At 37.0% G+C, this 13,330-nt stretch overlaps 1 protein-coding gene across 1 annotated transcript in view; it reads left to right on the top strand.

The window, feature by feature from the left end:
• Positions 1 to 13,330, top strand: part of NOX3 (NADPH oxidase 3) — a 38,646-nt gene that overhangs the window by 10,729 nt on the left and 14,587 nt on the right. Inside the window, exons 6-10 of the mRNA XM_048936559.1 lie at positions 2,189 to 2,370; positions 4,392 to 4,521; positions 7,682 to 7,774; positions 9,144 to 9,397; positions 12,652 to 12,814. Of these exons, the coding sequence (XP_048792516.1) occupies positions 2,189 to 2,370; positions 4,392 to 4,521; positions 7,682 to 7,774; positions 9,144 to 9,397; positions 12,652 to 12,814 (822 nt within the window). The remainder of the gene's footprint in view (positions 1 to 2,188; positions 2,371 to 4,391; positions 4,522 to 7,681; positions 7,775 to 9,143; positions 9,398 to 12,651; positions 12,815 to 13,330) is intronic.

Below are 13,330 nucleotides of genomic sequence, written 5' to 3' on the forward strand. Positions count from 1 at the left end.
TATTCATCAGACACTATATTACTTTTTGTGTATAGTCTTGTATACTGTTGTGTATTCTCAGGCTACACAAGCCCCTAGTAAGACTCGCACATGTAATGTTTCTACATTTGAGGAAATTCCCACACACCCAGCTTGTGGTGAATGCTTCTTAAAGACCATGGAGTGGGCCCTTTCAATCAGAAACTAAGTGAGATGATGGCTGGACAATCAACAGTAGTCTTTCATAGTACTTTTCAATTATAAGGCATTTTGTCCCTTTTTTTTTTCTCTGTTCTTCTCCAGCTTAAATGTGACTTTTGCATCTTTCTAAACAAACAAATAAACAGTTATCAAGTTTCAAGAAAAACAAGCAAATTAATGGTCTCAAAATTATGAGTACAGAAGCTTTGATGTTAGCATTGACAAAGTAGCCAGAGCAGAACAGTGAGGAAGGACTAAGCTGTGTCACCTCTGAATAGCTGGTGCCTACACTCACCACATGCATGTGAAATGTTTCTCCAGAACAGAGCAGAACTCACAGTACTGAATGGCAACCCACTGCCTTCCAGTACGTATTTTTTTTCTCTGCTAAGCCTTCTCAGAGTGATATAATTGAGAGGTAGGCTTCTAATTAACATTAAGATCCTAAATATCCTTGAAAAAGAAAGCTAGCATTTTCAGAGATTTTATCCAGATTTCTCACAGTAATATGCCCCACAATTACTTGCTAATTTATAGCCTCGATTATACTCTAACCTCTAATATTTATATTTATCTCCCACTTGTATTTCAGTAGCTACACTCAGAATTAATAAATTATGAAGGAAAGCAAAGTGAAGATTGCTTCTAACTTCAGAGAGGAAAATTCTGAGTGCAACAGCTCAGATTTCCTTTCCAATTCCATTGTAACCCTGGAGTAGAAATGTACTAAGAGTTTTTGATGTTTTTCCTTGTTTCATCTCAACATTCAAATAGACAGTGTAGTGGAAGTGTTCAAAATATCACCTAGATCAATCCTGTTAATATGTAGAAGGGTCTGAGCACACTCTTCACAGGCACCAATTTGAAAATGTGCTGTGTGCAGTCGAGTGTGAATATTTGAAAGGATGATTTTACTGTAAAAAGTGACAGTAAAAATGACATTGTGGAATTTTATCACCTCTAGCATTTCAATATCAGATGAGTTGAATTCACAAATACCATGTGGATTTTACTTCTACTGTACTAGTAGCTGTAGAATCAACTCATGATCCAGCAGGCATATTCAGTTTCCTCCTTCCTGAACACCAGCCCTAGAAAAAGAGATATATACTTTGCAGGCCAAGCAGAGGCTTTATTTATACTCTGCTGCCATATTTAGCTTCAGTCTCATCTTGCATGTGAAATTCTTACTGCTGTTCTTCATGATTCACTTTACAAATGAGATCAGCATCTGACTGTTGTGTTCAAAATATGTCTTCATTCTCACTTCAGTTTATTTTAGTGGGTTTAGACAGATGTAACAGACCTTCGCTGATGTCTGTGAGTCACGAATAAGAAGGAACATGCTTTGGCCCAGAATATTAATGTAAAGATGTGAATATAAACATATATTTCAGATACTACATATTATCCTGTGATGTACAGGTAAATGTAAAGAACATGCGAATTAGATATGCTATTTAGATGAGAGTATGCCATTTTTATACACCACTAAAAGACTGCGAAAATCTTTGAAGTAAAATAAGCACAAAACAGACCCACACATTCCAAGTGACTTAGCACCTCACTTTATCATCCTCCCATGAATAACACAATTGGTAGAGTTGTTTTGGTTATTACATTTCTAAGCTTAATCTTCTTTCTCATCTGTTTCCTTTTTTCTTCTGAGATGCTTTTGCATAAGATAAACAGGTAAAAGTACTACTGGGACTGCCTGATTTCCCTCCTTTCAATTCCTCAAACAAATAAGTGGCAGTGAGCATTTATAAATCTGTATGGGATAAGCCCAATCAGAAATAGAACAGGTGGATGATTTTCCATGCTTTTCTGAAATGAAATTGAGGTTTGCCTTGCCTGAAAGTCTTGTTCTGAATTTGTTCCTATTCTGAATATGTAACATAAAATTTGATATAATATATAATAGTAAGAACAGTGACATTATTAACAAAGTAAAAATGCTACTACGAACAACAATATTAGTAATAGTAATAATGTATGTTTACTCTAGAACATAACAGGAGAGGTACTGACCACCATAGCTGGAGTAACAGGAGTTATGATAACTGTGGCTTTTGTTCTGATCGTGACTTCATCCACAGAGCTCATCAGAAGGCTGTGCTATGAGGTGTTCTGGTATACCCACCACCTCTTTGTGGTTTTCTTTATTGGTTTAATAATCCATGGTACAGGGTAAGTACCTGCATGAACTACATGAGATATGTGTAAAAGTCTGAGATGAACACAATCCAAATCTTTCACTCTGTGACTTTCTAATAACAAACTGTTGAGATCTTTGCTTGGAGACAGGATGCAAAATGAAAACCTTCTGAGATTAGTACACACCACTTCTCCAAGGACTTTTCTGTGTTTTCTGTGTTTTTCTTTCAAACACTCTTTGGCTATTTCCCTGTCATGTGATTTGCAGAATCAACACATTCAGACTGAAGGAACTTCCATCTCTGAGAACTGGGGGTGTTACAGATCAACTTTCTATTGGCTCCAATTAATAGGAATACTCCTTAACTTCATAGCTCTTGTAAGGCATTTTTTCAAGAGAGCTTGTACAAGCTTGCTAAGCTTTCTGCATTTCTGCACTTCCCCTAATTTTCCTTTATCTTCCCTCTTCAATAGTGTTACTGTGAACCTCTAGTAGTCCATATACATGCTCATTTTTATTCAGATAAGGTGTGTAGTTTTGAGGCAAATCTTGCAGTCCTTCTCCCTATGTTTTGATTCATATTATTGCACAACATTAGACTGTACAACGTAGAGTGATTGAAGATGAAACAATACCAACAGTTTTGTCTCTGTGTTCATGAGACCAACGTAGATCTAGTCCTAAGTCTTTGGTAACTCCCAAATGTGCACAGAGGGTTAGGCTCTCAACAAAACGTGCTTTGCTCTTTTCCTGCCAACTACCTGGTGTATATATGGCCTGAAGCTATACTAATACTTTTCACATGTCACAATATCTTTTTTACATCTGTTTTATAAAACATTCACATAGTGTTGACTGCCTCTGAAGTACGTACAGACCCTTGTTCTTTGACACGTGGGAACTTCTTAGCCCACTGCAATGTGTTCACACCCATTCCTTCAGGGAGCATGGAGTTATCACGAGACAGGTAACAGGCTGGCACCATGCTTTGTGCTGTTACTTTCCTCACCTCCTTTCTTGTTATTTGAGATCTGCTACATTTAGTTTAACCTCGAAGGGCTCCTGGAATTGGCCCAATTGATTAGTCCCAAGATTCAGAGGCACAGCTTCAAATAAATGCTGTAAACTCTATCCTGGTCTAATTAAAAAGCATTCCTTAATTCTCCCCTTTAAATCTGTAAGGATCCAATTTCAAGCAACCTTTGAAGAACCCTTCGGAAGTCATTGGTTTTGTGTGCTTCCTCCTTCTCAGGTGACTGCACAAAAGCAACAGTTCTCTCAAGCCTTCTTTTCTGTCTTCTGTCTAAACTGGTGGCAGCTGGTGATACTGTCACATAAAAGAAGGCAGCACTTGTCTCTTGTAAGACAAATAGGCAGGACAGGCTTATGTTGTGGAGTCAAAGTGAGAATGGAAGGGAAAATTTAGAGAAACCATGTGAAACAAACAGCGTTTCTCATAAAAATCTTACTTCTCTACCCACAGTAAACACCAGCTGAAACACATTAAAACTGAGCAGTTGAGACTGATATGTTTGGAAAAATCACATCCTTAGCAATCTCAGAAGTAAAGAACTTACAATTTAATATGTTTAGAAAGCACACATCTAATTGCGGTCCTCCAACTTTATTTGCAGCTTTTAAAAATGCATTTAGAAAGCAGCAAAGGAAAGAGAAGGTCTGTCTCCATTAAATTTTATTGTTTTTCTAAACAGTACCAGATGGTCATATATAGAGGAGGTCAGTGTGTCTGCTCCAAAGAATTTGGAAATCATTCTGATTTTGACACAGAAAATAGAACGTACATTTTCTTTGAAACAGCTTCATTTGTGCTCTTCATTTGCACTGGTGTATACCAATATTATAACAAATTTCTTGCACTTGGTTGAAAAGTCATGGCAAACATAAAGGAAACATGAAGAGAGTACAATAGTCTTGAAATGACCTGTTTTTGATTGTCAGTTGTCTCCATGTCTGCATCCAAGTACTAGTATGAAACATACACATGTCCAGAGACATTACGAAGAGGTGTGTTGACAAATATTTTTGTTTTAAGTCAGCTAGTCCGGGCTCAGACACCTCACAGTCTGCTGCTTCACAACATCACTTACTGTAAAGAACACTACTTGGAATGGGAGAAAACCACTCAGTGCCCTTTGCCGCAGTTTTCTGGTAACAAACCTGTGGTAAGAGTATTGTTTGTCTTCTGCTTTTAGCTTAATATCCTTCTGTGAGAGGCCATGTGTCTGTCATAAGGAATGAGGGGGCTGCAGTGTATGATGCTAGTGACTGGCACTCAGTGTCATGTTTTGAGAGTAATTGCCCATTTGTGTTCTGTGACCTCCCCTCGTGCACTGAAAAGACAGTGATCCCTACCTCCTACATAATCTGTACAGACAGGTACAGATGGAGAGATATTTGTAAAAGTTTGGTGTTAGTAATAATAATTAATACTTCTGGAAGATTCTTTAGTAAGTCAGCACTCCTTTTTATTTCAAATTGGCCTCTATTTGTGTTTTGGTTGGTTAGTTGAGTTTTGTTGCTTTTTTTCCTTTTTTTTTTTTTGTGGGTTTTGTGTTTTGTTGGCAGTGGTAGGTTTGTATTTTTTTATTACATTTTGTTTTTATTTAGCATCAGCAATAGCCTTGATGTGCTCATCTCATTGCACAAATATGGTCTCTAGGTAAAAATCTTTTAGGAGTAGAGATACAGAAAATGCAGTGAAACAGGAGAGATAGAGATGCAAATTATTATTATTATTTTAACTAATAGTGCTTTAATATTAATAGCTTAATTACCAAGGGAGACTAAACTGAAGATAAGATTATGTCCTTGCTTTGGGGCACATACCTCCTATCATCCAGCCTTGATGTCTTAAGTTAGGTAAAACGGAGAGAATTTGAAACAATAAATTATGAAAGGCAGGAAAAATGTCCCACAGAAGGGTGGTTTCACTGCAACAAGATTGCAAATCCACAGGGGGTAATTAAGTAGCAGATTTGTACAGTGTGTCAGATGTCTAGCATCTAAACAAGATCATTTAACATTTACAGTTCAAGATTTAGCTTGCTCATATGCAAGTTTTTGTTGTTTCTTCCAGAAAGAGAAAGCGTATGAAAGGAAATCTTAATGTAAAGGAGAAAAAATTAGCATTCAGTATCTTGCAGCTCTGTTAATGGCTGACATAGATTTTTCTTAAACTAAACTATTGTTAGCCACTACTCAAACTGAATATTAATGAGAAAATGAATGCCTCTCTAAAAATTTCAGCTACAGTGTCGCCATAAAAATCAATAGGTGGCTTCACACTGTGAATACAGACACAAACTTGCTTCCAACTGCATGTCTTGACATTCATTATCATAAAGCTAACTGGAGAGAACTTCCATTTCTCTATCTTAAACCTACTTTGCCACACTTTCCTGCATACCCAAGGCTGTGCTTGCAAAGTCACATTACTTCAAATGAATTGTGATGATACCGCATGGTACATCAATTGTCTGTTAGAACTGGGCTTTGCTGGATGAGTGCTGTGCAATGGTGTCAGCCCGCAAGCCTCAATGGGCAAAAATCCATTCAGAGGCTCAGAAGATGTGGCAGCACCAGCAAGGCAGGGATTTAGAACTGGGACAAAGGGACAGCCTTGTGCACGTGCAGCTGGGATTGTGCAGCGCGGTACTGGAGCACACACTCCCCTGGCCTCAGGTATGCTGAGGCAGATGAGCCCCCCCCTCAGCCATCTACGCCTGCTTCCTGGCTACATGTCTCTGCCCATCTCCTCCTACTGAGGGTGTTTTAAACATTTCTTTTACACCCAGTGTATCTGAACTTCTGTCCTCACAGTGTCTACCATACAATCACCGTGCTTAGTTCATTCTCATCAGAGGAGGAAACACCACCTGGGCAGGAATACAGATGCTCTGATTAAATGGCCAGGAGTCTGCATTGTCTAGCGGCACAGCCCTCCTGGTAGATGCCTCATTGTCTCAAACCAGCCATGAGATATTTTGGATTGAAAGCTCTGTTGCAGAGAAGAAGGGTCACATTTGAAATCTTAGCTTAGCTGTCACATTAGAGAGACTGCAGCATTAACATTCCTGTCACATGCTTTTATTTACAGGTAACACAAATGGAAGGAAGGAAAAACAGGTTTCATCATTATTGTGCCTTGATGTATGCTAATATATTCAAGACATTTGAGATTAACCACTGTGCAGAGACACCTGTAGTATTTAGGGGCAACCGATGCGTTGAGTTTCTGCTTTAGCTCAGAATCTCCTGGCTTATACTAGTTTCTTCCTACTATTAAATCATTTTTTAAAATTTAATTTTCAAAATTTAAACTTGGGAAATTGCTGCTCCATTTTCTTATCACTTCCTAAGAAAGCCACATAATTTTACAGCTTGCTTCTCATAAAAGATACTTTATATTCCCTGTTACTCAGCTTATGGGGAAAAGTCAATGTTTCAATAAGTAAAGTTACTCTTGATAGTCATATCATTGAAGAGTCCTCAGATGGCTAAAATGCATTGTATGAGTAACTGAACTGCAATAAAGCTGTATCTCCTAGGGGAAAAAAAAAAAACATGAGGGAAAAACAAAACACATAAAAAACATGTACTTCGTTTATTTATTATTCCAAAGATTCCATTACATCTAATTATCTAAGCTATTGTCATAGCACATACCTGTACTATGCTAATATTCTTGAATAGCCTGAATAGCCAAGGACTTTGCATTGGTGGTCCACAACAAAAAGTAGAACGATCCTCTGCAACACCTTAAGTAAGAGCTAGCTAATGGATTAAATGGAATTACATCCCATTTCTCTAATTGAATATTTGATATTTAATGTCTTCGCATGTAGTTGCAAAAAACACACAGCTGACAATATGATGTACCCATATATGATCTGATCCATCTGGATTATTTTAGATTTTGAAGAGAAAAAAAGAGTAAGCCTATGATGGGTGATATTATATGCATCTATATGTCTTTAGGTCCAATTATGTTTATATTTAACTCCTAAACAGATTAATCCTTTTGCTTCGTAGTAGGAATGGATATTAAAAGACTCTTCTTGGCTGGAATACAGATGGATATTAGCAATGCTTTTGGACTGTGTCTGTGACAGAGTCCCATATGTCCATTCCATGAGAACATTAGAATTGCTACGGTAGCAACTGAAATACTCCTGTGAGAAAGGCAAATGAAAAAAAAGAAAAATCACAGAAGAGAAAGCAAATACTTACATTTTAGGCTAACTTCAGATTTAAACAGTGAACACAACATAATTTTATTGAAGTTGAAAAAAATATTGTTTTTTAATATTAAACTTTCTACAGGCTTGGAAATGGGTTGTGAGTCCTGTGGTGCTGTATATCTGTGAAAGAATTGTTAGATTCTGGAGATTTCAACAGGAGGTAGTCATTACTAAGGTATGTAGCACAGTTGCACGTTTGTGTGAAAAGAAAAGTGATTCCACTGTGTTACTTTTTCCCTTTTATAGACATCTACTCCACATTATGATCTTATTTTTCACCTCCAGACTCAACTGTTCTTCCATCATTACTATGGTTTCAGCCAGGTATTGATTTTAGTTTTGCATTTATTCCAATAGCAAGTCCATAAGACTATTCCATATGGGACCAAATTTGATTAATGAACTACCAGACTCACAAAGCTCCACCATCACGCACTTCTGCACAGACACCATTTCTTTCCGCAGAACTTAAATGCAACTTACACTGGAGTAAATGGCATAGAGGCCCTCAACTTCATCAGGATATGGTTTTTACTGTCAAATCAGAAGGCTTCCAAGGAGATTAAGGGCTTTATTATCAGGCAGCACAAATAGTCAAAATGTCATTGATACCAGCACAACTGTGCCAATTTGTCCCAGTTGCAAACATCTTTGTGTGCTAAGGATCTGTTTAATTCACAGCAGAGTAAATTGGAGCAGCAAAGTCCATGTGTATCAAGCCAGTGATCAGAAGGAGGCTTATCTTGTGTGAGGGAAAAGCATGCAGGATAAATCATGCTGCTGATTTCACAGGGTGACTGTGATCTTTGCATCTCAGTATGCCATGCGCGACACAAAACTAACTGCTAAACTGAGATTACATCTTAATAAAAGTATGCTAGGATTGAACTCCACCAACCCTGTTTCTTCTTGCCAAATCAATAGTTCCAGTTCTCTGTCACCCTCACTGTGAAGAAGTTCCTTCACATATCAGTACAGAACTTCCTATGCTCAATTTTATGGCCATCCCCTTGTCCTGTCCCCACAGACTGCTGAAAAGAGGTCAACTATGTCCCCTTGACTCCCACACTTAAGATATTTATAAACATTAATAAGATCACCTCTTAGTCTTCTTTTCTCAAGGCTGAACAGACCGAGGATGCTCAGCCTTTCCTCATAAGAAGGGTGCTCCAGGCCATTTATTATTTTCATGGCCTTCTGCTAGACTCTTTCCAGGAGATCCCTGCAAAGGCTTTTGCAAAAGCTTCCATGTTAGGAAAAAGTTAACAAAACATTGATCTGCTAAAGACTTTACTCTGCATCTTATGACTCATAATGAGAGCTGCCAGGTATTATACAATGTATACACTCTCAAATTATTGGACAGCAACAGCACTACAGTATAAAATTTAGACAGTTATCTATAGATACTTAAACATGACTGTGCATTCCAATTTTAATTAACTTGAGCTCAAGTACAGATGATTAATAAGTCATCTGTAGTTCAATGAAAATGGTTATTCTTCTCACAGAAAATTAAGTAAAACTTTTTTACTATTCTTCAGGTGGTGACACATTCCTCTGGAGTCCTAGAGCTTCACATGAAGAAGCATGGCTTTAAAATGGAAGCGGGTCAGTATATCTTTCTGCAGTGCTCATCGATCTCACCATTGGAGTGGCACCCCTTCACCCTCACCTCAGCTCCTGAGGAAGACTTCTTCAGTGTTCACATCAGGGTAGCTGGGGACTGGACTGCAGCCCTCTTCAAGGCTTTTGGAGCAGAGGAAAAAACTTTCAAGGAGTTGTGGATGTTACCAAGGTTTGAATATCAAACAATACATTTTAAAGAGTTAATTTTACATTTAAAAATAAATGTTAACATTTTAATTAATTCTGTGTTTGTTCTTTGTGGCACAGATCATAGATCATAGTCCGAGGTTCAGAAATACGCTATTATGCTAATATGAAAACAAAACCCCTACAAATAAAATCAGTCATGAACTTAGGTCAGTGGCAATCATGAAAGCCCAATGAATAATCCAAGTCCAAGTCTATATATATGTATGCACATATATATTGCTATTATTTACATCTCTGCCATCTGTATCTATAGACATTGCAAACTGAATTAAACTGAATTGCAAACTGAATTAAAACAACACTAAAAGCTACTTGCTAGCTATTTTTCTGAATGTTTCCTTTCTGGCAGCACCAATCATGTACCACCCAAATGTTCAATTTGTCCCTTCAGGTTACTCAAATAATTTGTGGCTACAGAAATGAGCCTTGCTTCTTTTCATCAGTCTCCCTCAACTCAGTCTCTGTCCTAATATATAAAGGTTATCAGCACTCAAGTTCTATCTTGTGGCATCTTAATCCAAGCAAAATGTTGATCTTTCATTGTTGAAAGTCAGCAGGGCTCAGCTGAAGTTAATACAGCCATTCAGACTTACATCTGCTAAGTATCTGGCTCTAAACCAGATGGATTCAAACCATTTAGAAATTTGTGGTCATAGAGGGGATTTTCAGCACAGGAAACAGTCCAGTACAGGACCATTTCTATTACAGTGGAATGCTTAGGACTTAACACTGAAGGAGTTATTTCTACTTCAGAAAATTGCTTTTGATGAGGTGGTTCTAGTGAAACCAAATAGCAAAAGGTAAAACTATTTTATGTAATTTAGTGGTACTTGGATGCTAAAGAACATTCCTCTAAAAAGCTTATGAACACCATCAAGCTACAGAGGCATACCAGACTGCGGAGACAGAGAAGAAAATGCGTAGTTCTTGCTTTATGTCAGTTAATATGAATTAGAAATAAAAGCTGTGCCTTTGTAAAAGGCAGCTGGAAAGAGAATTTTGCTGTTTCAGTAGAACAGGAGCAGAAATGACCCACAGTGACTGACATCCAGTGTAAAGAGAGAGAAAGAGGAAAACATCATCAAATGTTGCTGGCCATAATGCAAAACTGAAATAAACAGCAATGTTATACATAAAGACTCCTTTCTGTAATTTTGTTAGCTTGCCTAATGCCATCATTGAATTGCTTTCTTGCAACATAATAAAAGAATCTTTCAATAGTTAAGCTAGCAATAATGAAAAAACAAATCTTTTTCACAGCTTTGAGTATCTAAAGATAAACAACAAACTGGTGGCTATAATTAAAAAATAACTTAGCAGAATTAAATTAAATTTAATTTAGCAGAAACCAAGCAAAAGATGGAAGTTATATAGCAACTAAATGATAAGGTAAGGTTCTAAAAATAAAATATGCAAATTGTAATTAATAAAGGAAGATCAAAATAAAATATACATCTATTTTAAATAGACAGGTAATCCAAAGCATATCTAGGAATAGTCTATATCTCTATTTTTGAATCCTCTTTTGGCATATGAAAATGCAGTGTTGTTTTTTTTTTTTGTCACTATTTAATTACCTTCCTACATTCCTGCACCCTTTCTAGATCAAATGACTGGGTTGTATAGCTTTGTTTCTCTTTCCTTGCTTTCTCTGAGTCTTTGCATTAGGCTAATTTCTATAGCTGGGGCACACAAATGCATCCAAACCAATGATGGGATCTCTGTCATCTGATGATTTATGAACAGATGGACTAGACAAATATTTGTAAGGAATTAATTAAATGTAGTTGATCTTGTTTTATAGCATGCAGAGAGATTAAATAATCTCTTGAAATTCCTCCAAGATCTATTTCTTCTCAGTCAACTAACAATGTGAATTGCTACAAAGACCACACTGATCTATGTAGAACATTTATTTTAAAGTAGTTCTTAGACTCTTTACATGTATGCTCTTAATTCTGAGTGCACAAAAAGCACAGGGCTGGACAATAATTTTGCTAAGGATATATTCTAAAAATAGTTTATTTTGTTTTTGTCTGAGACCAGATGTTCAAAAGTTATTTCTGAGTTGTTGTTTCATTTGCTACATCACACTTGCAGAAATTCAAATGAGCCATTTGGCAAATACAAATGAAAGAGAAAATGTTTGCTAGGATTTCAGGTACACTTTGGGAAAGCAACAATTGGTTTTCAGATCCATTGTGTCCATATATTTGTTTATATCATTGTTTAGTGATTTTGCTTTCCTTTCCTGATAAAACACTTAATTGTTTCTATGTCTGGATATTTTTTCATACTATCAAAATTGGACTTTTAAGATGATTGGTGCAAAAAAGGAAAAGCATAAAACAACAGAAATCTGAAAGGAGAAAAATACTTTTTTTCCTGCACTTGCTGTTGGATTCCAAAACAATCTTCTGAAGCACTTATACTATCTAAAGATAGACTGGACAGAGCACTTCAAAACACAGCATGTATTTATATTCCACGTTGGTAATGGAATTAATCTGATTATTTAATGATCTTTTTCATCTCCAATGTTGTTCAAAATGAATGCTTTAGCATCAGTAATATTGATTATAAAGGCTAGCAATATAAACAAATGTTTTCCTTTACAATTTCTCCTCTGTGTCAGATACTAAGTACAGTATTACTGCCAAAAATGTATTTCTGAAATACTGATTGTTCTGAAAGAGCTGAGAAAGTACTAGTTTCCTTGCATATGCCTACCTTTTTCTTACTGTCTCTTTTATTACTTTAATACACATGGAGAAGTTTTCAAAATAATTAATATAATCAGTTTGTCTTTACTTTGATATATACAATGCAGAAAATAAAGCTCTAAAACAGGATGCTTTTCAGTGATTTGTAATTAAATATGCAAATTCCACAGCTAAATTTGGACATGCAATTATATGACTAATCACATTTCAGAAAGCCAGAAAATTGCAATTGCATGCTTAAATAGATGGCCAGGCCCCAGACCCACATGGGTGCTCTTGTTCTCTTGTTTCAGAGAAAAACAGTTGCTTTGCTATTAAGTGACACCCAATGAAAATTAAATGTGTTTGCACGGATTATTCATGCGCCAGCTTAGTCATAGAGTTCTTTTATTTTAACAGAAGTTCTGTTTTCAAAACATGTAGCCCAACAAATTTTTAACCTTTCTACTGCTTTATATGTTGCTGATTCTTGACTGTTTCGTTGCTGTAGATTGGTTGTGGATGGACCATATGGATCTGCAACCACAGATGTTTTTCGCTACAGAGTGAGTGTGTGCATTGCAGCCGGGATAGGAGTCACACCATTTGCCTCTATTTTAAAATCCATTTGGTACAAGTGCTGCAATCCTCACACAGTATTGGTGCTGCAGAAGGTAAGTGGGAAAGTTTATCACTCTATTAAAGAGTTCCACAAATAAATCTATTTTCCAGGTTGCAGAGGCAATTCAGAGTTGGAGACTCACTTGAGTGCTTTATCTTGCCATCAGATGCACTCATTCACTCTCCAGCTGCCTCAGGAACTGTTCTGTGGTAGGTTTTCCCAATTTCCCTGTTATTTCCTGAGGAATAAGGCAGCCCAAGCACTGGTTTTAGTAAAAGCTGAAGAATCGTAATTGTACTTGGAGACAAATACATAGTAACTCCCATAGGTAGACACATAAACAGAGCTCAAAGACAAACTGTCCCCTCTCCTACAAAATGAATCCTGTGAGGTCATCTCAGAGAGCACTGAAGGCAATGCCCGCTCTATGCCCAGGTGCAGGTCTCATGCAGGCCCTTGGGATGCCAGTCTTGACAAAAATGCTGCTTTCAGCACCCATCAGCTGCTTTTCTCACCCTGCAGAAGGAATGAAAAAAGGTATTTGAGATCTGAATGAGATGCATATATC

Source organism: Lagopus muta, chromosome 2, assembly GCF_023343835.1.
Source record: "Lagopus muta isolate bLagMut1 chromosome 2, bLagMut1 primary, whole genome shotgun sequence".
Classification (NCBI taxonomy): domain Eukaryota; kingdom Metazoa; phylum Chordata; class Aves; order Galliformes; family Phasianidae; genus Lagopus; species Lagopus muta.